The sequence below is a fragment of the Stenella coeruleoalba genome (assembly GCF_951394435.1).
Source record: "Stenella coeruleoalba genome assembly, chromosome: 1".
Classification (NCBI taxonomy): domain Eukaryota; kingdom Metazoa; phylum Chordata; class Mammalia; order Artiodactyla; family Delphinidae; genus Stenella; species Stenella coeruleoalba.
Window position 1 is genome coordinate 75,157,414 of NC_137169.1, and position 27,615 is coordinate 75,185,028.

The 27,615-nt window shown below is 36.4% G+C and overlaps 1 protein-coding gene across 1 annotated transcript in view; it reads right to left on the minus strand.

The window, feature by feature from the left end:
- Nucleotides 1–27,615, minus strand: part of COL24A1 (collagen type XXIV alpha 1 chain) — a 542,658-nt gene that overhangs the window by 153,254 nt on the left and 361,789 nt on the right. The window contains exons 27-29 of the mRNA XM_079924384.1: nucleotides 11,434–11,487; nucleotides 7,943–7,996; nucleotides 998–1,051 (exon numbers count right to left, since the gene is read on the minus strand). Of these exons, the coding sequence (XP_079780510.1) occupies nucleotides 998–1,051; nucleotides 7,943–7,996; nucleotides 11,434–11,487 (162 nt within the window). The remainder of the gene's footprint in view (nucleotides 1–997; nucleotides 1,052–7,942; nucleotides 7,997–11,433; nucleotides 11,488–27,615) is intronic.

Genomic DNA, 27,615 nt, shown 5'->3' on the forward strand with positions numbered 1-27,615 from the left:
GATGAGCACATATGGTGGTGGGAGACACAACACATAAGGGAGACACCCACTTAGCCAGTCTGACCAGTCTAATATGCCTGGTCCATCAAAGAAGCAATGGCTACTTTTGCAAGATTTCTTTCTCATTACTCTAGATACTTATGATAATCCCATTACATAAAAATAGAATTTTTTCTGTTACCATGAAAAATGCCACAAAATTTTCCAAATTTACATGCCACAAAAAAATAGCCCTAAAAGAAGATTAAGTTGTTATTTGTTACTAAGTCAAGTACAATGAATTATTTTTATACCCAATGGTCTCCAGTGTTTAGAAGACAATATTTATTTATCTATATAACACAGGTAGATAAAAACAGTGAACTTTCACAGAATCTCAAATCTATTTCTTATCTTACATGAGTAAGAAGATTGGCAACTGTTCCCTAGATCAGTCTTCCTCATTTTAGAAGTCAATGACACATCTATCAGTATGCTGGAAGATTGGGCTTATCTTCAAAACAGAAGCTTCACAAAACAGCATAAACCATTTCTGATAATAGTTCTGCTTAGGGGATCACAAAGGCTGATATTCTTTACATTTAAGTTCACAATAACTTTCAAATTTTAATAAGCAAACTTTCTCTGTAGAGACAAGGCTTCATTATCTTTCTGTAACCACAAATGGAGTTTTTCAAAACTCAGTTTTTGAATAAAGGTATATTTTCCATGAATTTTATCAGTTTGAGAATATGTGGAAATTTCTAAGAACAACATGTTGGAAATTGTGCTTGTGATTTGTTTGTCCAATAGGTCTAAGCTTGATTACTGACTCTGTTTCCTTATATGTGGTTATTCAAAAGAAAGTTTAGATATTTTTTATTTTAGGTTGCAGAACTATACTATGAAAAGTGAGCAGTAAATAATAGAGCAAGTAGAAGTGAGGAGGTTCAAGATACCATGATATATTCTAGAGTGTTTTGCATTGACTGGGAAGAGAAGTCTTTTCTATACTTACAGGTAATCCCAGTGGACCCATGGCTCCTGGAGCCCCAGGAGGACCTGGATATCCCTATAATTTAAGCAAAAATATGAAAGACATAAATTCTCCATCACATCTAATTATTTTCATTGAAGACAAACAAGTAAATTATAAATAGCAATTAAAAATGATAATGTGATAAGATCTCCCTTTACTATCCAAGAAGTAAGAGGCCACAGGAAATGTTCCAAAGATAGACAACAGAAATAAAAAAAGTTTACATAGAAGATGGGTACACTTTTATTAGAAACTCTTTGCCTAGAAATGAAATTTGCTAGCCAGAATCACATATTATAACCTACTAAGAAGAGAATATTCATCTCACATCTCTGCAGGTTGTGTTATGCTATGAATAGATGCATATTATGTTATACAGATTGTGAAACCATATCATTTTCAGATGTCAGGGAATTCAATAATTAAGAAATGTGGGGCTCTCCAGGGGACTCGAAGACCAGCAGCCGTGTGGCTGACTGAGTCTTCGTGCTCTGGCCGGGTGTCAGGCCTGTGCCTCTGAGGTGGGAGAGCCGAGTTCAGGACATTGGTAGACCAGAGACCACCCGGCTCCATGTAATATCGAATGGCAAAAGCTCTCCGAGAGATCTCCATCTCAACGCTAAGACCCAGCTTCACTCAAGGACCAGCAAGCTACGGTGCTGGACACCCTATGCCAAACAACTAGCAAGGCAGGAACATAACCCCACCCATTAGCAGAGAGACTGCTTAAAATCATAATAAGGTCACAGACACCCCAAAACACACCACCGGATATGGTCCTGCCCACCAGAAAGACAAGATCCAGCCTCATTCACCAGAACACAGGCACCAGTCCCCTCCACCAGGAAGCCTACACAAACCACTGAACCAACCTTAGCCACTGGGGAAAGACACCAAAAACAATGGGAACTACAAACCTGCAGCCTGTGAAAAGGAGACCCCAAACACAGAGAGTTAAGCAAAATGAGAAGACAGAAACATACAGCCGATGAAGGAGAAAAGTAAAAATCTCACAGACCAAACAAATGAAGAGGAAACAGGCAATCTACCTGAAAAAGAATTCAGGGTGATGATAGTAAAGATGATCCAAAATCTTGGAAATAGAATGGAGAAAATACAAGAAACATTAAACAAGGACCTAGAAGAACTAAAGAGCAAACAAACAATGATGATCAACAAAATAAATAAATTAAAAATTCTCTAGAAGGAATCAATAGCAGAATAACTCAGGAAGAAGAATGGATAAATGACTTGGAAGGTAAAATAGTGGACATAACTACTGCAGAGCAGAATAAAGAAAAAAGAATGAAAAGAACTGAGGACAGTCTCAGAGACCTCTGGGACAACATTAAATGCACCAATATTTGAATCATAGGAGTGTAAGAGGAAGAGAAAAAGAAAGGGACTGAGAGAATATTTGAAGAGATTATAGTTGAAAAATTCCCTAATATGGGAAAGGAAATAGTCAATCAAGTCCAGGAAGTGCAGAGTGTCCCATACAGGACTAATCCTAGGATAAACATGCGAATACACATATTAACCAAACTATCAAAAATTAAATACAAAGAAAAAATATTAAAGCAGCAAGGGAAAAGCAACAAGTAACATACAAGGGAATCCTCATTAGGTTAACAGCTGATCTTTCAGCAGAAACTCTGAAAGACAGAAGGGAGTGGCAGGACATATTTAAAGTGATGAAAGGGAAAAACCTACAGCCAAGATCTACTCTACTCAGCAAGGATCTCAATCAGATTCAACGGAGAAATTAAAACCTTTACAGACAAGCAAAAGCTAACAGAATTCAGCACCACCAAACCAGCTCTACCACAAATGCTAAAGGAACTTCTCTAGGCAGGAAATACAAGAGAAGGAAAAGACCTACAATAACAAACCCAAAACAATTAAGAAAATGGGAATAGGAATATACATATCGATAACGACCGTAAATGTAATGGATTAAATGCTCCAACCAAAAGACATAGACTGGCTGAATGGATACAAAAACAAGAACCATTTATATGTTGTCTAAAAGAGACCCACTTCAGACCTAGGGACACAGACAGACTAAAGTGAGGGGGTGGAAAAAGATATTCCATACAAATGGAAATCAAAAGAAAGCTGGAATAGCAATACTCATATCAGACAAAATATACTTTAAAATAAAGACTATTACAAGAGACAAAGAAGGACACTATGTAATGATCAAAGGATCAACCCAAGAATAAGATATAACAATTGTAAAAATTTATGCACCCAACATAGGAGCACCTCAATACAAAAGGCAAATGCTAACAGCCATAAAAGGGGAAATCGACATTAACACAATCATAGTTGGGGACTTTAACACCCCAGTTTCACCAATTGACAGATCATCCAAAATGAAAGTAAATAAGGAAACACAAGCTTTAAATGACACATTAAACAAGATGGACTTAATTGATATTTATAGGACATTCCATCCAAAAACAACAAAATTCACTTTCTTCTCAAGTGCTCATGGAACATTCTCCAGGATAGATCGTATCTTGGGTCACAAATCAAGCCTCAGTACATTTAAGAAAACTGAAATCGTTGTCAAGTATCTTTTCTGACCACAATGCTATGAGACTAGATATCAATTACAGGAAAAAATCTGTGAAAAAACAAACACATGGAGGCTAAACAATATGCTATTAAATAACCAAGAGATCACTGAAGAAATCAAAGAGGAAGTCAAAAAATACCTAGAAACAAATGACAATGAAAACACGACGACCCAAAACCTATAGGAATCAGCAAAAGCAGTTCTAAGAAGGAAGTTTATAGCAATACAATCCTACCTCAAGAAACAAGAAACATCTAAAATAAATAACCTAACCTTACACCTAAAGCAATTAGAGAAAGAAGAGCAAAAACCCCCAAATTAGCAAAAGGAAAGAAATCATAAAGATCAGTTCAGAAATAAATGAAAAAGAAATGAAGGAAACAACAGCAAAGATCAATAAAACTAAAAGCTGGTTCTTTGAAAAGATAAGCAAAATTGATAAACCATTAGCCAGACTGATCAAGAAAAAAAGGGAGAAGACTCAAATCAATAGAATAAGAAATGAAAAAGGAGAAGTAACAACTGACACTGCAGAAATGCAAAGGATCATGAGAGATTACTACAAGCAACTATATGCGAATAAAATGGACAACTTGGAAGAAGTGAATAAATTCTTAGAAAAGCACAACCTTCTGAGACTGAACCAGGAAGAAATACAAAATATAAACAGACTAATCACAAGTACTGAAATTGAGACTGTGATTAAAAATCTTCCAACAAACAAAAGCCTAGGACCAGACGGCTTCACAGGAGAATTCTATCAAACATTTAGAGAAGAGCTAACACCTACCCTTCTTAAACTCTTCCAAAATACAGCAGAGGGAGGAACACTCCCAAACTCATTCTACAAGGTCACCGTCACCGATACCAAAACCAGACAAGGATGTCACACAGAAAGAAAACTACAGGCCAATATCACTAATGAACATGGATGCAAAAATCCTCAACATAATACTAGCAAACAGAATCCAACAGCACATGAAAAGGATCATACACCATGATCAAGTGGGGTTTACCCCAGGAATGCAACGATTCTTCAATATATGCAAATCAATCAATGTGATAAACCATATTAACAAATTGAAGGAGAAAAACCATATGATCATCTCAATAGTTGCAGAAAAAGCTTTCAACAAAATACAACACCTATTTATGATAAAAACCCTCCAGAGAGTAGGCACAGATGGAACTTACCTCAACATAATAAAGGCCATATATGACAAACCCACAGCCAGCATCATTCTCAGTGGTGAAAAACTGAGACCAATTCCTCTAAGATCAGGAACAAGACAAGGGTGTCCACTCTCACCACTGTTATTCAACATAGTTTTGGAAGTCTTAGCCTCAGCAATCAGAGAAGAAAAAGAAATAAAAGGAATCCAAATCTGAAAAGAAGAAGTTGAGCTGGCACTCTTTGCAGATGACATGATACTATACATAGAGAATCCTAAAGATGCTACCAGAAAACTACTAGAGCTAATCAATGCATTTGGTAAAGTTGCAGGATACAAAATTAATGCACAGAAATCTCTTGCATTCCTATACACTAATGATGAAAAATCTGAAAGAGAAAATAAGGAAACACTCCCATTTACCACTGCAACAAAAAGAATAAAATACTTAGGAATAAACCTACCTAAGGAGACAAAAGACCTGCATGCAGAAAAGTATAAGACACTGATGAAAGAAATTAAAGATGATACAAACAGATGGAGAGATATATCATGTTCTTGGATTGGAAGAATCAACATTGTGAAAATGACTATACTACCCAAAGCAATCTACAGATTCAGTGCAATCCCTTTCAAACTACCAATGGCATTTTTTACAGAACCAGAACAAAAAATTTCACAATTTGTATGGAAACACAAAAGACCCCGAGTAGCCAAAGGAATCTGGAGAAAGAAAAACGGAGCTGGAGGAATCAGGCTCCCGGACTTTGGAGTATACTACAAAGCTACAGTAATCAAGACAATATGGTACTGGCACAAAAACGAAATTATAGATCAATGGAACAGGATAGAAAGCCCAGAGGTAAACCCACACACATATGGTCACCTTATTTTTGATAAAGGAGGCAAGAATATACAATAGAGAAAAGACAGCCTCTTCAATTAGTGGTGCTGGGAAAACTGGACAGCTACATGGAAAAGAATGAAATTAGAACATTCCCTAACACCATACATAAAAATTAAGTCAAAATGGATTAAAGACCTAAATGTAAGGTCAGACACTATAAAACTGTCAGAGGAAAACATAGGCAGAACACTCTATGACATAAATCACAGCAAGATCCTTTCTGACCCAACTCCTAGAGAAATGGAAATAAGAACAAAAATAAACAAATGGGACCTAATGAAACTTAGAAGCTTTTGCACAGCAAAGGAAGCCATAAACAAGACGAATAGACAGCCCTCAGAATGGGAGAAAATATTTGCAAATGAAGCAACTGACAAAGGATTAATCTCCAAAATTTACAGGCAGCTCATGCAGCTAAATATCCAAAAAACAAACAACCCAATCCAAAAATGGGCAGAAGACCTAAACAGAAATTTCTCCAAAGAAGACATACAGATGGCCAAGCAGCACATGAAAAGATGCTCAACATCACTGATCATTAGAGAAATGCAAATCAAAACTACAATGAGCTATCACCTCACACAGGTCAGAATGGCCATCATCAAGAAATCGATAAACAATAAATGCTGGAGAGGGTGTGGAGAAAAGGGAACCCTCTTGCACTGTTGGAGGGGATGTAAATTGGTACAGCCACTATGGAGAACAGTATGGAGGTTCCTTAAAAAACTACAAATAGAACTACCATACGACCTAGCAATCGCTTTACTGGGCATATACCCTGAGAAAACCATAATTCAGAGTCATGTGTCACAATGCTCATTGCTGCACTATTTACAATAGCCAGGACATGGAAGCAACCTAAGTGTCCATCAACAGATGAATGGATAAAGAAGATGTGGCACATATATACAATGGAATATCACTCAGCCATAAAAAGAAATGAAATTGAGTTACTTGCAGTGAGGTGGATGCACTTAGAGTCTGTCATACAGAGTGAAGTAAGTCAAAAAGAAAAAAATCACAAACCATATGCTAACACATATATATGGAATCTTAAAAAAAAAAAAAAAAGGTTCTGAAGAACCTAGGGGCAGGACAGGAATAAAGATGCAGATGTAGAGAATGGACTTGAGGACACCGAGGGGTTGGAACGGTAAGCTGGGACGAAGTGAGAGAGTGGCATAGATTTATATATACCACCAAATGTAAAATAGTTAGCTAGTGGGAAGCAGCCGCATAGCACAGAGAGATCAGCTCGGTGCTTTGTGACCACCTAGAGGGGTGGGATAGGGAATGTGGGAGGGACACAAGAGGGAGGGCATATGGGGATATATGTATACATATAGCTGATTCACTTTGTTATAAAGCAGAAACTAACATACCATTGTAAAGCAATTATACTCCAATAAAGATGTTAAAAAATAAAAGAAATGTGAATGTGTACAAATATTTTAGCCTGTCAAATTTCAGAAGGAACACGCCCTTTGTGGTTTAAACATATTCAAATGATTCAGAGAATGCCTTAGGAGTCAATAATTCGTGAAATTAATTAGCCTTATGGGTATATTAAACTTCCTAGTTGACAGCAATTGGAGATAGGTAAAAAAATAATCTTACAGTGCTCTACTCATAATACAGAAGTTAAAACTGAGCAAAAATTTATGTACAATGAATTTGTAGATAGCATTATGTACACCAGATCCATCACAATATATTTTCTGAAAGCAAGATTCTTTAATTGAAAATAATTGCTCATTTCTATCACATTTAGAAACTTTAATAAATGAAAAACTGCAATCTAGATATAAAATTTATCAGCTATTACTATCTTAAAGATAAAAGAATGTAAGATAAATTCTGCATTCTGCTCTTCCACGTATCAAATAATTACATTGTGACCACAAACTCATGGAAAAGTGGCAATGATGATATATGCCATATAAACTATAAGTTATATAAAAAAAAGTAGAATCCTAATTGAATTTTCTTCTTCATCCACTTAAGCTAACTTAGGATGGTTTAATTCTTCTCTTAAAACTATAGGCTCATTAGACCTAGCCATGTGAGTTGCATGCTTTTCAGTGCCAATCAGCATTCTGAATGGTAAACTGTTTAGAGTAGAAGAAAATTCTAATGGAAATTTACCACAAAATAGCATTTTTCACTTACTTAAAACTTCATTCAAGGCAATTCCACCTTTGGAATGCCTTAACTTTATTATGTTCTTTGGACACATATCTTTCAAATCACTGAGCTCTTACCATAACGCCCTTTTCCCCCTGGGGACCTAATGGCCCTGGATTTCCACGTTCTCCCTTTTAAAACAAAGACAAAATAAAAACATTGAGGCATGTTAATTAGTCATGAATGAGCTAAGCCTAGACAGGAAACTCATCCTAATTTTCAGTAATTTTTAAAATTACAAATTTTGCATTTTTACCCTAAAGTTGCTAGACTTTTAATAAAAGTTCTCTTAAGATACTCTTTAAGGGATAAAATACTAAAAAGTCTTATTAAAATGATGAAAATAGAAATTATGAATAATCAAGATTTAAAATTGATCATGCATCGTATTCTAGTTTTGCAAGTAGAATTCTTATAATTTTGAGACATATAAAATATAAGAACTGTAAAAGTATGAAAGCATATTGTAAAAATTAAGTGTATAACCATTGAACAAAATTTTATTTCTGTAATCTGTCCATCACAATTAAGCATAATCATGATAATCACATATGCCACAGCAGATTAAAGGTCTAAACTGATTTACATTAAAATTCCAAGACTTTTCAACATGTTAGTGTAGAAAATTTAACCTAATACAGAAGTAACTAAACCAGAATGAAAGAAGTACAAAACCATCTAAATTTTTTGAACTGATGTCATTTTATATTTGTTATATTAATAAAAAAATCAACAAGTATATATCAATCACTTTTAATGTACTAAGTGAGAGTTGGAGAGATATAACAGATATTTGACTTAGACTCTACCCTCAAGTAATTGAAAACATGACATTAACAAAGATGAATCAATTAAAGGACAATGAAATTTTAAATCGTGTGGTACTTATTCTAAGCCCAGGAAGGGAAGAAATCAGGAAGGATTAGAATAATCTGGAAAGACTTTACAGAGGAGATAGGATTTTAATTGAGTAGTATAGTTTGGCTTTGAATAAATAGAGGGAAGGGGAGAGGATACTCTAAACCAAGAAAACAGTAAGAATAAGAATAGGGACAAGTATGAAATATGAGATGGGGAGCAAGAAAGGTTTATACTGGAGAATATTAGAAAATTTGTTGGATGAACTGATTAAGCCAAAATCACATAGTATCTTGACAGCAAAGTAGAGCTGTTAAGAGACTTCGACAATAGGGAGGCTAATGAAGGTTCTTCAAAATGCTTTATCATGACCCATCAGAATTAGTCTTCTGCTTATAGTATGTAGGCTGGATTAAAAGATAGGGAAAGGGTAGCGTAAATATGATAGAGGGTAAATTTAAGATAAACTAATAAGAGTACGTCTGAGGCAGTAGCTTTGGATTGACTATTAGAAAGGACAAATTGTAAAGAAAAAACTCTAAGACCTGCTAAAAGATTAGGCATAGAGGATGGAGGAAAAGGGAAATGCAAAGATGGGTGCACTCTATCTATTCTGGAAGACTGGAAGAATAGAGTTAGGTATAAGGCATACTGATAGAAATGAGATAATTGGGAAGAGACCAGTTTGGATGTGGGAAAAAAATGATGAATTTTAAATACTGGGTTGGCCAAAAGGTACGTTTGTTTTTTTCCGTAAGATGGCTCTAGTAGCACTTAGTTGTCTTTAACTTCATTCGAAACAATTTTGTTAGATTGTATTATGACAGCTGTCATATCAGCGTGCATTTAAAAATATTATCAAAATTGGTGAATTCTTGTGTAGCCATCTTAATACTGAAGATGGAAGAAAAAAGCAACATTTTTCTGCATATTATGCTTTATTCTTTCAAGAAAGGTAAAAATGCAACTGAAACGCAAAAACATGATTTGTGCAGTGTATGGAGAAGGTGCTGTGACTGATCAAACGTCTCAAAAGTGTTTTGTGAAGTTTTGTGCTAGAGGTTTCTTGCTGGACAATGCTCCACAGTTGGGTAGACCAGTTGAAGTTGATAGCAATCAAATCAAGACATTAACTGAGAACAATCAACGTTATAGCACAATATCCAAATCAAGTGTTGAAAATCATTTCCACCAGCTTGGTTATACTAATTGCTTTGATGTTTGGGTTTCACATAATTTAATCAAAAAAAACCTTCTTGACCATATTTCTGCATGTGATTCTCTAGTAAAACATAATAAAAATGTTCTGTTTTTAAAACAAATTGTGATGGGCGATGAAAAGTGGAAACTACAATAATGTGGAATGGAAGAGATGGTGGGGCAAGTGAGATGAACCACCACCAACCACACCAAAGGCCGGTCTCATCCAAAGAAGTTGATGCTGTACATATGGTGAGATTGGAAGGGAGTCCTCTATTATGAGCTCCTTCCAGAAAACCAAATGATTAATTCCAACAAGTACTGCTCCCAGTTAGACCAACTGAAAGCAGCACTGGATAAAAAGCATCCGAAATTAGTCAACAGAAAACTCATTATCTTCCATCAGGATAATGCAAGACCACATGTTTCTCTGATGACAAGAAATAAAAACTGTTACAACTTGGCTGGGAAGTTCTGATTCATCCGCCGTATTCACCAGACATTGCACCTTCCCTGGAAGACTGTAAAAGGCACCTGGAACAGTTCTTTGCTCAAAAATGATAAAAAGTTTTGGGAAGATGGAATTATGAAGTTGCCAGAAAAATGGGAGAAGGTAGTGGAACAAAACAGTGAATAAGTTGTTCAATAAAGTTCTTGGTGAAAATGAAAAATGTGTCTTTTATTTTTTACTTAAAAACTGAAGGAACCTTTTGGCCAAGCCAATATGTTGAGTTTGACTTAAATTAAAAATTTCAGATGGAAATAACTGGAATATTATCTAATTTACTTCTAATCCTGGCTCTACTTAATTACTCACAAACAGTAGCCTTGCACATTAGACTATCATGCTTCTGCTTTATAGTCAGCAAGTCAGGTTTCAGTCAAAGACTTGAAGTTTTTGGTTTATTACCTTCTAGTTCATTATAAGATTCTATTAAAAAAAATTCAAGAAAATGTCCTTGCTGGTTTCAAATAAAGAATTACTTATTTTTTTTTTAAAAAGACTTTCCTAAATTTGAAATTCAATATGGAAAATCACTCCCAAGATAATTATTTCTAGGAAATTCTTAAGCAAATTACAATTTCCATCACAATAGCCAAAAAGATCTTTGAAAAACTTCATACTGAATTCCAAGAGGATATAAAGAGTTTGTGACTGAAACTTGGATCAGGGAAAGTGATAACTTATTCTTCACTTTCAAAACTGTTTCCTTTAGGAGCTTGTTCTCATAAGTAGATTTAAATATTTTCTAGTCATAAACCTAGACCATCAATTTCATCTTTTCTCTTCTGAGCACATCATTATAGCCAAAAGAGTACTCTGCCTTTTAAAAATTAGAAACATACATGCTATCAGCTATATTTCAATATATTTAAGAGATTCAGTACAGGTAATGCATTTTAAGTTATGAGTAATTTCTAGTTTCTAATTCATAAAATATCATGACTGTCTCTCCTTTGAGTTTAGCTTAGAATCCTTACTACTGAACAAAACAATGAAAGAAATTACCTTTTCACCAGTGCTTCCAGTCATTCCAACTTCTCCAGGTGAACCAACAGGTCCCTTTTAGGAAAAAATATAACAGAAAATACACATATATTGTATTACTATTATAGCATCCTGGTTTTAAATCACCTATAAACATGATGTTTCTTTCTAACTCATCCTAAATTTTATCTTAGAGTAAAATTCCTCCTGGTATAGGCATCCGGCCTAAGACTTCACATCAGAATTAATTATTCAGTTAATCAACAAATATATATGAATGTCTAATATGTGACAGGCTGGCTGCTGGGAGGCACTGAGTTTCAAATTCAAACATAGTCCCTATCCTTGTAGAACTTACAGTCCAGTGGATGTCATAAAAACTCCTGCTGTTTTTGTAGATTCTTGGTGTGGATACACTAGCTTAAGAAATCATTTCTGTGACTTCCTTCTTTGAAAGCTCCTCAACACATGAGGGAATAGCACATACCCACTCATTAATTCATTCAAAAATATTTGGTGCCTACTTTGTGCCACGCACTCTGTTGCTTGCTGAGATTTCATTAGGAAGCAAAAGGAGATCTAGGCCCTGCCCCGAGGAGGCAAAAAGTCTTGTAACAGAAACAACTAAATTAGAAAGTGAACATTTATAAATTATGATACAGGTTCACAAAGGAAACTGTGATGCTGAGGTGGAGAATAAAAGACAAGTCCTATTTTAGGAAAGATGGTCAGGGTAAACCTGAGACCTGACATTTAAACTGAAAGCTGAAGAATAAAAAGAGGCCAGCCAGCCAAGCGCAGAAAGGAGGAAGAGAGTTCTAGGTGGAGAAAATAGCTTGAAGTAAAGAACGAATTTCGCAGAAGAAGTGAAAGAAGGCAATCAGTACCACTGTTTCAGAGTGAACAACGCTCAGGGTGCCTCTACCTTTGTCTCTATGGATTCTACTTCAAGCAGTGTAGAAAGCAAAAATGGTAATGCAGAACAAGCTTTACAACAAGCGTATAATCCTTCTCCCTGACTGTCTTCAATTATGAAGTTATTTTCTTTTATTTAAAAATGTATGAAACATTTTCTTTTGCAATAGCTACCAAGCAAAGACACTATTTAGATTATATAATATTACATATTAGCATATAGAAGGTACCTGGATCATGAAAAAATGGTTTGCTGTGTTGAAGCTACCTGAAGTTAATGTATGGGGCATGATTTTATCCACAAAAATTGGGTTGGCCAAAAAGTTTGTTCGTGTTTTTCCTGCTCTTACGTAAGATCTTACAGAAAAACCCAAATGAACTTTTTGGCCAACCCAATATCTATATCCTCATCCATATCTATCTATCTATCTATCTGGTGACTATGTATACATTAACATACGTTAAATACTTCCTACCAACTATATTTGGTAGTATTATCATAATTCCCCTTTAACAGATGAGGCAGATGAGTTAAGAAGCTTTCTAAGGTAGATGAGTGTAAGTGGCTATTGAACACTTGAAATGTGGCTAGTCCAAATTGACATGTACTTAAATGTAAAAGGCACACTAGATTTCAAAGACCTACTACAAAAAGAATGCAATTTTTGTGCAATTTCTATCCATATCTTTTGTCCAAATTTTGCTCCTGAGGTTGCCTATATTTTTTTGTGATAATTTTCAGGAATTCTTGTTCATTCAAGGTATAAACTCCTTGCTGGTTTTAGATGTTATAAATTCCTTCTTGTGATTCATCACCTGTGAGATTATTTTGACATCCTTCATTGATAGAAATCCTTAATTTTGATGTAGCCACATCCAACCATTTTTTGTCTTATGATTTGTATTTTCTGGATCTTGTTTAAGAAGCCTTCCTCTACCTTTATGTCATTAGGTAATGGGCATTCTTTTCTATTAGTGTTAACTTTTTTTTTTTTTTTTTGGTGGTACGTGGGCCTCTCACTGTTGTGGCCTCTTCCGTTGCAGACCACAGGCTCCGGACACGCAGGCTCAGCGGCCATGGCTCATGGGCCCAGCCACTCGGCGGCATGTGGGATCTTCCCGGACCGGGGCACGAACCCGTGTCCCCTGCATCGGCAGGCGGACTCTCAACCACTGAGCCACCAGGGAAGCCCTAGTGTTAACTTTTTAAGGTAGGTCTTTAATCCATTTGGAGTACATCTTTTTCACCAGGGGTGAGATAGAGATCCAACTAAATTTTTTCCACATAGTGACCCAGTTTTCCAAATACTATACATACTAAAATTTACTTTTCCCATTAATTTGTGGTGTCAATCTTTTAAAAAAAATTATCGAGCTATAAATGACATACAACAATATATTAGCTTTAGGTGTACAGCATAATGATTCAATATTTGTATATATTGTGAAATGATCACCACAGTAAGTCTAGTTAATATCCCTCATCACCATACACAGTTACAGAATTTTTTTCTTGTGATGAGAACATTTAAGATTGACTCTCTTGGCGACTTTCAGATAGGCAATACAGTATTATTAACTATAGCTTCTATGCTGTACATTACATCCCCGTGGCTTACTTATTTTATAACTGGACATTTGTACCTTTTGATCCCCTTCACCTATTTTGCCCACCCCTCAGCCCCTGCCTCTGGCAACCGTCAATCTATTCTCTGTATCTATGAGCTTGGTTTAAAAAATATTTTTTTTAGATTCCACATATATGTGAGATGATATGGTATTTGTCTTTGACTTATTTCACTTAGCATAATGTCCTCAAGGCTCATCCATGTTGCCACAAATGGCAAGATGTACCCTTTTTATGGTTGAGTAGTGTTCCATTGTACACATAAACCACATCTTCTTTACCCATTCATCCATCGATGGAAACTTAAAAAGGTTGTTTCCATATCTTGGTTATTGTAAACAATGCTTCAGTGAACATGGGGGTGCATATATATTTTCAAGTTCATGCTTTTGTTTTCTTCAGATAAATACCTAGAAGTGGAATCATATGGTAGTTCTATTTTTAATTTTTTGAGGAACCTCCATATTGTTTTCCACAGTGGCTGCACCAGTTTACATTCTCACCAACTGTGCACGAGGGTTCCCTTTTCTCCACATTCTCGCCAACATTTGTTATTTCTTATCTTTTGTAACAGCCATTGTAACAAGTGTGAGGTGATGTCTCATTGTGGTTTTGATTTGCATTTCCCTGATGATTAGTGATGTTAAGACCTTTTCCTTTGCCTGCTGGCCATCTCATTTGGAGAAATACCTATTCAGACCCTCTGCTCATTTTTAAATCAAATTGCTTGTTTTTTGCTATTGAGTTGTATGAGTTTTTTTTTTTTTCTTTTTTATAATGCTATACTACCCCTTCAAGTAGCCCAGTGTGTTTTCTATAGATTCTGTCAATTATTGCTGTATTCTAATGAGGGTTTTTTTGGTCATTTTTTTTGTTTGTTTTTTTTAAAGAAGATGTTGGGGGTAGGAGTTTATTAATTAATTAATTTATTTTGGCTGCATTGGGTCTTCGTTTCTGTGCATGGGCTTTCTCTAGTTGTGGCAAGCGGGGGCTACTCTTCATCGCGGTGGACGGGCCTCTCACTATCGTGGCCTCTCTTGTTGTGGAGCACAGGCTCCAGACGCGCAAGCTCAGTAGTTGTGGCTCACTGGGCTAGTTGCTCTGCGGCATGTGGGATCCTCCCAGACCAGGGCTCGAAACCGTGTCCCCTGCATTAGCAGGCAGATTCTCTACCACTGCGCCACCAGGGAAGCCCTGTATGAGTTCTCTATATATTTTGGATATTAGCTCCTTATCAGATATATGATTTGCAAACATTTTCTTCCATTCACCAGGTTGCCTCTTCATTTTGTTAATGATTTCCTTTGCTCTGCAGAAGCTCTCGAGTTTGATGTAGTTCCACTTGTTTATTTTTGCTTTTATTGTCTTTGCTTTCGGTGTCAAATCCAAAACAATCTGTGGTGCCATTTTTATAACATTTTATCCATGGCATATTTCTAAGCTCTCTACTCTAGTACACTAATTATTTCTCTGTTTTCTCCTCTTTGAAAATTCTCTCACTCATTTTTTTCTAATGTTTTTATAGCTATTCCTACTACAGAACTGAAAATAAGCACTCTAAACAGGTTTAGACCAGTAGTAAAGAATCTGAACTACACAGGCTTTATATCTACTTACTCTTTAAATCTATATTACTGTTTAATCTGAAAACTATCCACACACCTGGAAATCAACAGGTGAATCAGATGAACACATTTAGAGTTGAGGCCTCTCAAATTTCCTTAAACCTAGGATGTTATTGATTGTAAGATGCACTATTACTTTTTTATCTCTAAAGAGAAAAAGAGTCTTCCAAGTAATTTAATTCACCACTGATTGTAAGAAACATCCTAATTTTACAAATACTAAAATGTGAAAAAAACTGTATTATTGTTAAAAATATTCACTGCTCCTTTCTGTTGAAAGAGTACACATCCCTGCATTTCTGATGTCAGCCTTGGCCATGTGGCTTGCGGTGTCAATGGCAAAAATATAATCCTCCATCTTGTTGACATCTGGCTTCTCTATGTAACTTACTTTGACCAAATAAAAGTGAGTGTGTGTGGTAGTGATATGTGCCACTTTTTTTTTTTAAGCCAGTTTCTTTTTTTCCTTCTACCCTGAGGTCAGCCATGTCCCAGATAGGAGCTGCTCCTGAAGCCTAGGTGTCAGAATGCAGAAGAGATGGATAGAGCCACAGCCAACCAACAGCGGACAGAGTGCAAGTAACAAGCAAACTTGTTGTCATAAGCCACTGATATTTTGAGGGTATTTCTTTCTGCAGCAAAACTTAGCCTAATGTGACTGATGCAACTTGTATTTTAGAATTGATGAAATCTGGTACTTGTTTGCCTGAAAAACAGGTGATTTTCCTTCACTTTCTTCTAACCTATGTACTAAAGGCCCTAGGAGATGGTGGAGCCATAAGAAAAAAGGAAGCCGGGCATCTCAGTCACTTTGTCAGAGAGAGCTACCTGGTAATACCCACACTGGACTAGTAACATGAGCAAAAACAACTTCTTATCAAGTTAAGCCTACAAAAATTTTTAGGTTTATTTGTTATAGCTGTTAATATTCTCCTAAAAATACATTAAATTAAACTATGTTTAATTGAAAAACTTTGTAATCTATCTCAATTGGCTTATTCAAAAGTTAGTCTCACAGAAATCTTTTTATAAATGAAGATGGTATAAAGTGCACTGAACCAACCTCTGGTTTCGATTGCAAATCAACTTATTCAATAAGTGCAAAATGATCTGAAGAAAATAAAATTAAACACATATTTATGTGTTCATGTAACAAGCTCTGTGCTAAGAGTGGTAGAGGTTACAAAGATGAGTGAAATATAATAAGGCGTTCATAATCTAGTAAGTTGGATGAGGAAAAGCATATTTTCTGTAAGTTAAGAGAAGAAAAATAAAATCCTATATAATGCAAAGGCAGCAGAGATTATGTCTGGTTGAGAACATAAGGAAAAGCTTTACAGAGAACACAATATTTGAGGTACGGCCAACTGTTGACAAGATAAATGGTGAAAGTGTATTCAACGTAGAGGGAATGATCTGAACAGAAAATGGGAGGTAGCAAATGATGAAACATATGTCAAACATAAAGCAAATCCAGATTGTCTGGCAAACAGGATATGTGTAGGAAAGAGACTGGGATAGATATGGTGATATACTATTGAGGGCTTTGACTGCCAAGTGCATTTGTATTTGTGGTGTTTGAAGAAAAATTTGTGTTTGTTGAAGAATCATTGTCGGTTTGAGTAAAGGAGGAATGTAATCGTATCTGTACTGAATGGACAGTAATTTAACAACACTGTGTTCAATGTGTGGAAATGGGAAAAAGATACAAAATGGTGTAAACAGTTAGAAGCTATTGTAATAGTCTAGTTTAAGTGTAATGACTCTTATGACAATGGTATCATGACTCAAAGAAACAGTAGCTCAGGGGAGAAGCCAGTCTCAGAGGAGAGATGATGAATTAAGCCATGGGACAATTATGGCTCTTAATTGACAATTATGGCTCATGGGACAATCAGAGAGTCTATCCTGAAATATTAATTTGTGAGTCCATAGAAAAATCAATTCCTGAAATCATAAGAATGATGCAGTACATACAGTAATAACAGAAGAAAAACAGGAGAGAATTTTAATGAAAATTCTTTGGAAGCAAGAGATAGAAGGAAAAACAAAAGGAAGAGAGGAGAATCAGGAATGTGCAAGGAAAGTTTAAGAAGGGAAAAGTTTCAGATAGCAAGACATCAGTGTTATGTGGAAGGGTTGAGAAGGATGACTGTTGAGACAAAGTCATAGGATTTGGCAATTAGAAGGCTGGCGGTGACCTTTAAGAACAATTTCAGTACCTTTTTTGTGTTTGGATGTAATTTTGCCAAAGAGAATACAAGTGAGGAGAAAGTGGAAAAGAACTGTGTAGTTTATTCTTTTACGAAGTTTGACGGCAAAAAGGAGGAGGCACAATAATTGCTTGAGGACATAGTTTGAAAATTATTTTATTTAGAATCTAATTTTTGTTCTATCTGCCAAATAAAAGAAACTCATCTACAATAGAAAAATACTCTTCTAAATAGAAGGAAATTATATTCAAAACTTAATTTTTTTTTGCTCTATTTCATAAAATGAGTTTTGTTTTGTTTTTAAAAGAAAACAGACTAATTCAACACATCTGTATCAGAGAGAAGATATTGGCAGGTTTTACATGCTCCCAAGGTCTATGTCCTAGCCAGTTGTCTCTAGGCAGATTCCTTGCACTGGGAATGCTTTGTGAGTTACAGAACTCACAGCAGAGAGACATGTATTAGGCAAAGGTGCCCTATAACCTTCTCTTATTGCAGAAACACTGTTTAAAAGGACAGATTATGGCGCTATGACTTGTTCTAATTTTTACCCATGAAACCTTAAGTGCCACATATGCCAACGAGAGTCAAGGGCAGAAAGTTATTTGTTCAATTTTTAAGTGCTCAAATGCAAATTATGGGTATGTGGAAATGGGCATAATTTATTCATATTTTTAATCTATGGATCATCAGAAGAAAAATATGGATGGCCTCCATTTCTGTTCCTTTCAATTCATTCTTATTCATTTCAAAACAAATGTTGAAATCTTTTATATTATTGTATTAGTTATCTATTACTGCAGAACAGATCACCCCAAAGTCAGTGGCTTAAAACAATAAATACTTATCTCACAGTTTCTGTCAGTCAAGAATTCACTAGTGCTTATCTCAGAATTTTTCTGAGTTCTGGCTCAGAGTTTTTCATGAGGTTGTAGTCAAGATATGACATAAGCTGCAGTCATCTGAAGTCTTGACTGAGACTAGGGAATCCATTTCCAAGAAGGCTGTTAGCTGGAGGCCTCAGTTTCTCGCTATGTAGGCCTCCGTATGGCCTGACTTCATGGCAGTAGGTTCCCGCCCCCCCCCCACCCCCCGGAGGTGAATAATCCAAGAGAGAGAGTGAGCAAGGAAGAAGCCGCAATGTCTATTATGACCTAGTCACACACAGCTATTTCTGCCATAGCCTATTCATTAGAAGCGAGTCATGAAGTCCACTCCACACTGAGAGTGAAATAAGACTATCTTTCGGAAGGGGGAACATCAAAGAATTGCAGACATATTTTAAAACCATCACAATGACTCAATTTTATTCTTGGCTTGATTTGATGTTTTATTAAGACTGATTCCTCCCAATACTTTTCTTCAGTTTTTTAACCTCTGTTGTCAAGTTAGACACTTCTGCAGAAATATTCTAAGTAGTATTAGAAGGATGTACATTTTCCCAAAGATGAAATGCATAAAATTTCATTCTTATTTCATTAGTTCTTAATTATTTATCATGTATAAGATACTATACTAGTCAATTAATAACTAAAATATAAAGCAGATAACAAAAATTTCTGTGGGATAAATCACTATAGAATATCAAAGTAGGAGTCAGCAAACCATGACCCCAGGGGCTGGCTGCGTGTTTTTTGGAAATAAAGATTTGCTGGAACACAGCCATGACCTTTTGTCTACCTATTGCCTATGGCTGCTTTCACCCTATGAAGGCAGAGCTGAGTAGTTGGGACAGAGACTTTATGGCCCACAAAACCCAAACCATTTCTGTTGAGTATTTAAGGGAAATACAAAGCAGTCATTGAAGCCATAGCCTCAGCTTATAAGAATTATCAGCAATTTATACTTTTTGATCAAGAATTTTCATTAAAAGAAGTTTCAAAACACTGATTCCATGTCTAACACACATTAACAAAAAAAAAGCTTTTAGCTAGAACATGCCATGCTATGTGTCAAGAGCTAGGTAACTCTACGATAAATGAAAACATTCACTTTTTGCAAAATGGAATATATATTAGTCTATTTAAAGATTTTGTTAGCTAAAGTGGAAACTCAAAAAGCCTTATGTATAATAAATCACTTCTTAGAATTGAAAAGAAATACTATTTTTTCCCAAAAGTCAGTAAAAACTCTAAAATACTCAGGTTCTATTTTTTAAAGTAACCACATCCTACTTATTCACTGAAGACTGATATAAAATTAGGATATTTCCTAGTTGAAGCTAAAATGTTTAAAAAACTTTACATGAAGTTCTTAGACTTGACAATTATCTTTAAAAAATCACTGTGCCTTCAACTGTAGTTTAAAACAACTCTATATTGTTTCAAATTTTCTTTTCAATGTAGAAACAACTGTATTTATAGGATAAAGAATTTCAGACCCCCAACCTCCTCAAATTCACTTGAAAATATAATATATAAAGCTAATTCCCTAAGATTTAGTTCTGTTTTATCTTAGAAACATATTAACTTGGATGTTTGCATTAGTACTATTGTGTTTACTCTATGTTTAAAAATAAGAGAATTTTATAAGTCATCTTACCACAACAAAGGTAGTAATTAGTTATACTATATGTAACTGCTGATATCTGACTATTTTTTTAACCTTAAGAATGGTAATTTTTCATGGTTCAATCTAGTACAATCTTGGAGGGTAGGAGAAACAGAAGGTCAGCCAGACATGAGAAAATCACTTCAAGCACAACATGGGAAAATGTGTGTTCATAACTAGCATTTATTTCTCTACCTCAAGTTCCCATGCTTCTGTCCAAGAAGAGAATGATACAGATGGCTGTCAGTCTAGACAGATAAGAGGAAGATGTAGAAAAGTGGAAAGAAACTTTCGTGTATAACATATCTGGGTAAGAAAGAGGAATTCCTTTTTAGAAATGATAAATATGAGACAATATGAGACACTATACAATTGTGTAAGCAGGTCTAGAGCAAAAAGATATTTGAGAATCATCAGCAAATAGTAAAGAGAGTAAATGAGTCACCAAAGAAAGGATGTACATTGAGAAAAGGAAAAGGCCAAGACCAATAATATTTAGAGAGCAGGATGAAAAAAAGAAAACTTAAAGAACTGTCCTATACGTGAAAAAGAAAGTGTACTGTCAAAAGGAGGATATTGTCCATTTATTTATTTATCACCCACAATGTTTCTTCAGACCTTTTCATTTGGGGGTAATTTTATGACTTGACGAGAATGAATAAACCTTTCTGTTAATTTGTAAATACATCACGGTTTCCAAATAGCTAATCTATGGACCATTTCACTCCTATTTTCAAACAAAATCCATAAGCTAAGGATATATTCCTTTGACGGTGTGACTTGGATTAAATTACTTTAGCTCACTGTGTCTCATCCTTCACCATTTAGGAAGACATGACTTTAAGTTTATCCGTTTGTATGCTTTGTAAAGCCAGGATGATGTCCTCTCTGATACTGAATCCCCTATGTCTAATACATTGCCTGGAATATAGAAGAAAATAAATATATGTTGAATGAATGAGCGAACAAATTTGAATGAGTGAATAAGTTAGGTAGAGCAGCAGTAGTGGAAGCAGAGATAAGCCGCCCACATCATCCTTTAAGAAAGGTCTTGGTCTGTGTGTTCGCTCCAGGGCCTCATGTGAGCTTTCCCAGGATAAGCAGCTTTAGCAAATGGGGTAGAGCTGGGTGCTGCAAGAATATAAGTGCCAGCAGACAAGGACAAGATGGCAGAGTAGAAGGACTTGAGTTCACTTCCTTTCACGAAAACACCAAAATCACAACAAACTGCTGAACAACCATCGAGATAAAAGACTGGAACCTACCAAAAACCATATTCTACATCCAAAGACAAAGAAGAAGCCACAACGAGATGGTAGAAGGGGGCACGTTCATGATAAAATAAAATCCCATACCTGCAGGGTGGATGACCCACAAACTGGAAAATAATTGTATCACAGAGTTTCTCCCACAGGACCCAGAGATCTGGGCCCCATGTCAGGATCCCCAGCCTGGGTGTCTGCCAATGGGAGAAGGAGCTCTTAGAGCATTTGGCTTGAAAGCCAGCAGGGCTTGAGTGCAGGAGCTCCACAGGACTGGGGGAAACAGAGACTCCACTCCTGGAGGGCCAGACCTACATGCAGGACTTGGAGAGCCTCCTGGGGAGGGAGGGGTTGGCTGTGGCTCACTGTAGGGACAAAGACACTGGTGGCAGAGGGCCCAGGGAATATTCATCAGTGTGAACTCTCCTGGAGGTCGCCATTGTGGCACCAAGAACTGGCCCCACCCAACTCCAGTTGGCTGAGGCTCCAGTGCTGGAACGCCTCAGGCCAAACAAACAACAGGGTGGGAACACAGTCTTACTCATCAGCAGACAGGCTGCTTAAAGTCTTCCTGAGCCCATAGCCACCTCTAAATACACCCCTTGACATGGCCCTGCTCACCAGAGGGACAAGACCCAGCTCTACACACCAGTGGGCAGGCACCAGTCCTGCCCACCAGGAAGCCTGCACAGCTCCCTGGACCAATCTCACCCACCAGGAGGCAGACACCAGAAGCAAGAGGAACCACAATCTGAAGCCTGTGGAATGGAGACCACAAACACAGAAAGTTAGACAAAATGAGATGATAGAGAAATACATTCCAGATAAAGGGACAAGATAAAACCCCAGAAGAACAACTAAGTGAAGAGGAGATAGGCAATCTACCTGAAAAAGAATTCAGAGTAAAGATACTAAAGATGATCCAAGGTTTTGGGAAAAGAATGGAGGCAAAGACCAAGAAGATACAAGAAATGCTTACCAAAGAGCTAGAAGATTTAAAGAACAACAACAAAAAATTGAACAATACAATACCTGAAATGACAAATACACTTGAAGGAACTGATAGCAGAATAGCTGAGGCAGAAGAACGAATAAGTGAGCTGGAAGACAAATTGGTAGAAATCACTGCTGCAGGACAGAACAAAGAAAAAAGAATGAAAAGAAATAAGGACAGTCTAAGGGAGGGGTCCCCCACCCCCAGGCTGTGGACTGGTACCGGTCTGCAGCCTGTTAGGAACCAGGCCACACAGCAGGAGGTGAGTGGCAGGTAAGTGAGTGAAGCTTCATCTGTGGCTCCCCATTGCTCACATTACCACGTGAACCATCACTCGCATTACCACCTGAACCAACCCCCCACCCCCCACCCCACCCATGGAAAAATTGTCTTCCATGAAACCAGCCCCTAGTGCCAAAAAGGTTGGGGACTGCTGGTCTAAGGGACCTCTGGGACAGCATTAAAAGCACCAACATTTGCATTATAAGGATCCCAGAGGAGAAGAGAGAAAGGGCCTGAGAAAATATTTGAAGAAATAATAGCTGAAAACTTCCCTAACATGGGAAAGGAAACATTCACCCAAGTCTAAGAATCACAGAGAGTCCCATACAGGATAAACCCAAGGAGTAACACGCTGAGGCACATTTTATTCAAACTGACAAAAATTAAAGACAAAGAGAAAATACTAAAAGCAGCAATAGAAAAGCAACAAAAAACATACAAGGGAATCCCCATAAGGTTATCAGCTGATTTTTCAGTAGAAACTCTGCAGGCCAGAGGGAGTGGCATGATACATTTAAAGTGATGAAAGGGAAAAACCTACAACCAAGAATACTCTACCCAGCAAGGCTCTCCTTCAGATCCAATGGAGAAATCAAAAGCTTTACAGACAAGCAAAAGCTAACAGAATTCAGCACCACCAAACCATCTTTATAACAAATGCTAAAAGAACTTCTCTAGGTGGAAAAGAAAAGCCCACAACTAGAAACAAGAAAATTATGAATGGGAAAGCTCTCCAGTAAAGGCAAACGTACAGCAAAGGTAGGAAACTATCCACACACAAATATGATACCAAAACCAGCAATCATGAGAAGAGGACAGTACAGATGCAGGATACTGAAAATGCATTTGAAATTAAGAGACCAGCAACTTAAAACAACTTGTATATATATAGACTGCTATATCAAAACCTCATGGTAATGGCAAATCAAAAATAGATTAAAAACACAGAAAAGAAAAAGCATCCAAACACAACATTACAGATAGTCATCAAATAACAAGAGAAGAGAACAAAGGAGGAAGGGAAGAAAAAAGACCTACAAAAACAAATCCAAAACAAATAATGAAATGGCAATAAGAACATACATATAGATAATTACCTTCAATGTAAATGGATTAAATGCTCTAACCAAAAGACACTGACTGGCTGAAGGATAAAAAACAAGACCCGTATATATGCTGTCTACAAGAGACCCACTTCAGATCTAGGGACATGTACAGACTGAATGTGTGGGGATGGGAATAGGTATTCCATGCAAAAGGAAATCAAAAGAAAGCTGGAGTAGCAATACCCATATCAGACAAAATAGACTTTAAAATACTGTTACAAGAGACAAAAAAGGACACTACATAATCAAGGAATCAACCCAAGAAGAAGATATAACAATTGTAAATATATATGCACCCAACATAGAAACACTTCAATATATAAGGCAAATGCTAACAGCCATAAAAGGAGAAACTGACAGTCACATAATAATAGTGGGGGACTTCAACACCCCACTTACATCAATGGACAGACCATGCAGACAGAAAATCAGTAAGGAAACAGAGGCCTTAAATGACACATTAGACCAGATGGACTTAATTGATATTTATAGAACCTTCCATCCAAAAGCCACAGAATACACATTCTCAAGTGCACATGCAACATTTTACAGGACTGATCACAAGCTGGGCCACAAAGCAAGTCTTGGTAAATTTAAGAAAACTGAAATCATATCAAGCATCTTTTCTGAACACAATTCTATGAGATTAGAAATCAACTACAAGAAAAAAACTAAAAAACACAATCACGTGGAGGCTAAACAGTATGCTACTAAACAACTAATGGATCACTGAAGAAATCAAAGAGGAAATAAGAAAATACCTAGAGACAAATGAAAATGAAAACATGACAATCCAAAACCTATGGGACACAGCAAAAGGAGTTCTAAAAGGGAAGTTTATAGTGATACAAGCTTACCTCAGGAAACAAGAAAGATCTCAAATAAACAACCTAACCCTACACCTAAAGCAAGTAGAAAAAGAAGAATAAACAAAATCGAAAGTTAGTAGAAGGAAAGAAGTCATAAAGATCAGAGCAGAAATAAATGAAATACAGACGAAGAAAACAATAGAAAAGATCAATGAAACTAAAAGCTGGCTCTTTGAAAAGATAAACAAAATGGTTAAACCTTTTGCCAGACTCATGAAGAACAAAAGGGAGAGGACTCAAATCAATAAAATTAGAAATGAAAAAGAAGTTACAACTGCACAGAAATACAGAGGATCATAAGAGACTACTACAAGCAACTCTATGCCAATAAAATGGACAACCTGGAAGAAATGGACAAATTCTTAGAAAGGTACAATCTCTCAAGACTGAACCAGGAAGAAATAGAAAATATGAACAGACCAATTACAGGCAATGAAATTGAAATTGTGATTAAAAAACTTCCAACAAACACAAGTCCAGGACCAGATGGCTTCACAGGTGAAATCTATCAAACACTTAGTGAAGACTTAACACCTATCCTTCTGAAAATATTCCAAAATTGCAGAGGAAGGAACCTCCCAAACTCATTCTGTGAGGCCACCGTCACCCTAATACCAAAGCCAAAGATACCAAAATTACAGACCATTACTGATAAACATACACACAAAAAATCTTCAACAAAATACTAGCAAACTGAATCCTACATTAAAAGGATCACACACCATGATCAAGTGAGATTTATCCCAGGGATGCAAGGATTTTTCAATATACACAAATCAATCAGTGTGATAAACCACATTAACAAACTAAAGATTAAAAACCATATGATAATTTCAATAGATGCAGGAAACTTCTTGACAAAATTCAACACACACTTATGATAAAACCCTCCAGAAAGTGGGCATAGAGGGAACCTACCTCAACATAATAAAGGCCATATATAACAAACCCACAGCTAACATCATACTCAATGGTGAAAAGCTGAAAGCATTTCCTCTAAGATCAGGAACAAGATAAGGATGTCCATTCTCACCACTTTTATTCAACAGCATTGTGGAAGTCCTAGCCATGGTAATTAGAGAAGAAAAATAAATAAAAGGAATCCAAAATGGAAAAGAAGTAAAACAGCCACTGTTTGCAAATGACATGATTCTATACATAGAAAATCCTAAAGATGCTACCAGAAAACTACTAGAGCTCATCAATGAATTGTGTAAAGTTGCAGGATGAAAAATTAATACACAGAAATCTGTTGTATTTCTGTATAGTAACAAAAGATCAGAAATATAAATTAAGTAAACAATCCCATTTACCATCGCATCAAAAAGAACAAAATACTTAGGAATAAACCTACCTAAGGAGGCAAAAGACGTGTAATCTGAAAACTATTAAGATGCTGATAAAAGAAATTGAAGATGACACAAACAGATGGAAAGATATATCATGTTCTTGGATTGGAATCACAATATTGTCAAAATGACTATTCTACCCAAGGCAATCTACAGATTCAATGCAATCCCTATTAAGTTATCAATGGCATTCTTCACAGAACTAGAACAAAAAATAGTTAATTTGTATAGAAACACAAAAGATCTGTGAATAGCCAAAGCAATCCTGCGAAAGAAAAACAGTGCTGGAGGAATCTCGCTCCCTGAATTCAGACTATACTAGAAAGATACAGTCATCAAAATGTATGGTACTGGTACAAAACCAGAAATACAGGTCAATGGAACAGTATAGAAAGCCCAGAAATAAAACCATGCACCTATATTCAATTAATCTACAACAAAGGAGGCAAGAATATGTAATGGAGGGCTTCCCTGGTGGCGCAGTGGTTGAGAGTCCGCCTGCCGATGCACGGGACATGGGTTCGTGCCCCAGTCCGGGAAGATCCCACATGCCGCGAAGCGGCTGGGCCCGTGAGCCATGGCCGCTGAGCCTGTGCGTCTGGAGCCTGTGCTCCGCAACGGGAGAGGCCACAACAGTGAGAGGCCCGCGTACCGCAAAAAAAAAAAAATGTAATGGAGGAAAGACTGTCTCTTCAGTAAGTGGTGTTGGAAAAGTTGGACAGCTACATGGAAAAGAATGAAATTAGAACATTCTCTAACACTATACACAAAAATAAACTCAAAATGGATTAAAGATGTAAATGTAAGGCCAGATCCTATAAAACTCTTAGAGGAAAACATAAGCAGAACATTCTTCGACATAAATCCCAGCAATATCTTTTTGGATCCACCTCCTGGAGTAATGAAAATAAAAACAAAACAAAACAAAACAAAACAAATGGGACCTAATTAAACTTAAAAGCTTTTGCCAGCAAAGGAAACTATAAACAAAAAGAAAAGACAACCCTCAGGAGAAAATATTTGCAAATGAGGCAACCAACAAGCGATTGATCTCTAAAATACACAAACAGCTCATGCAGGTCAATATCAAAAACACAAACAACTCAATCAAAAACTGGGCAGATGATCTAAACAGATGTTTCTCCAAACAAGATACACAGATGCCCAAAAAGCATGTGAAAAGATGCTCAGCATCTTTAATTATTACAGAAATGCAAATCAAAACTACAATGAGATATTACCTCACACCAGTCAGAATGGCCATCATCCAAAAGTCTAAAACAATAGATGCTGGAGAGGGTGTGGAAAAAAGGGAACCCTCTACACTGTTGGTGGGAATGTAAATTGGTACATCCACTACAGAGAATAGTATGGGGGTTTCTTAAAAAACTAACAATAGAGCCACCATATG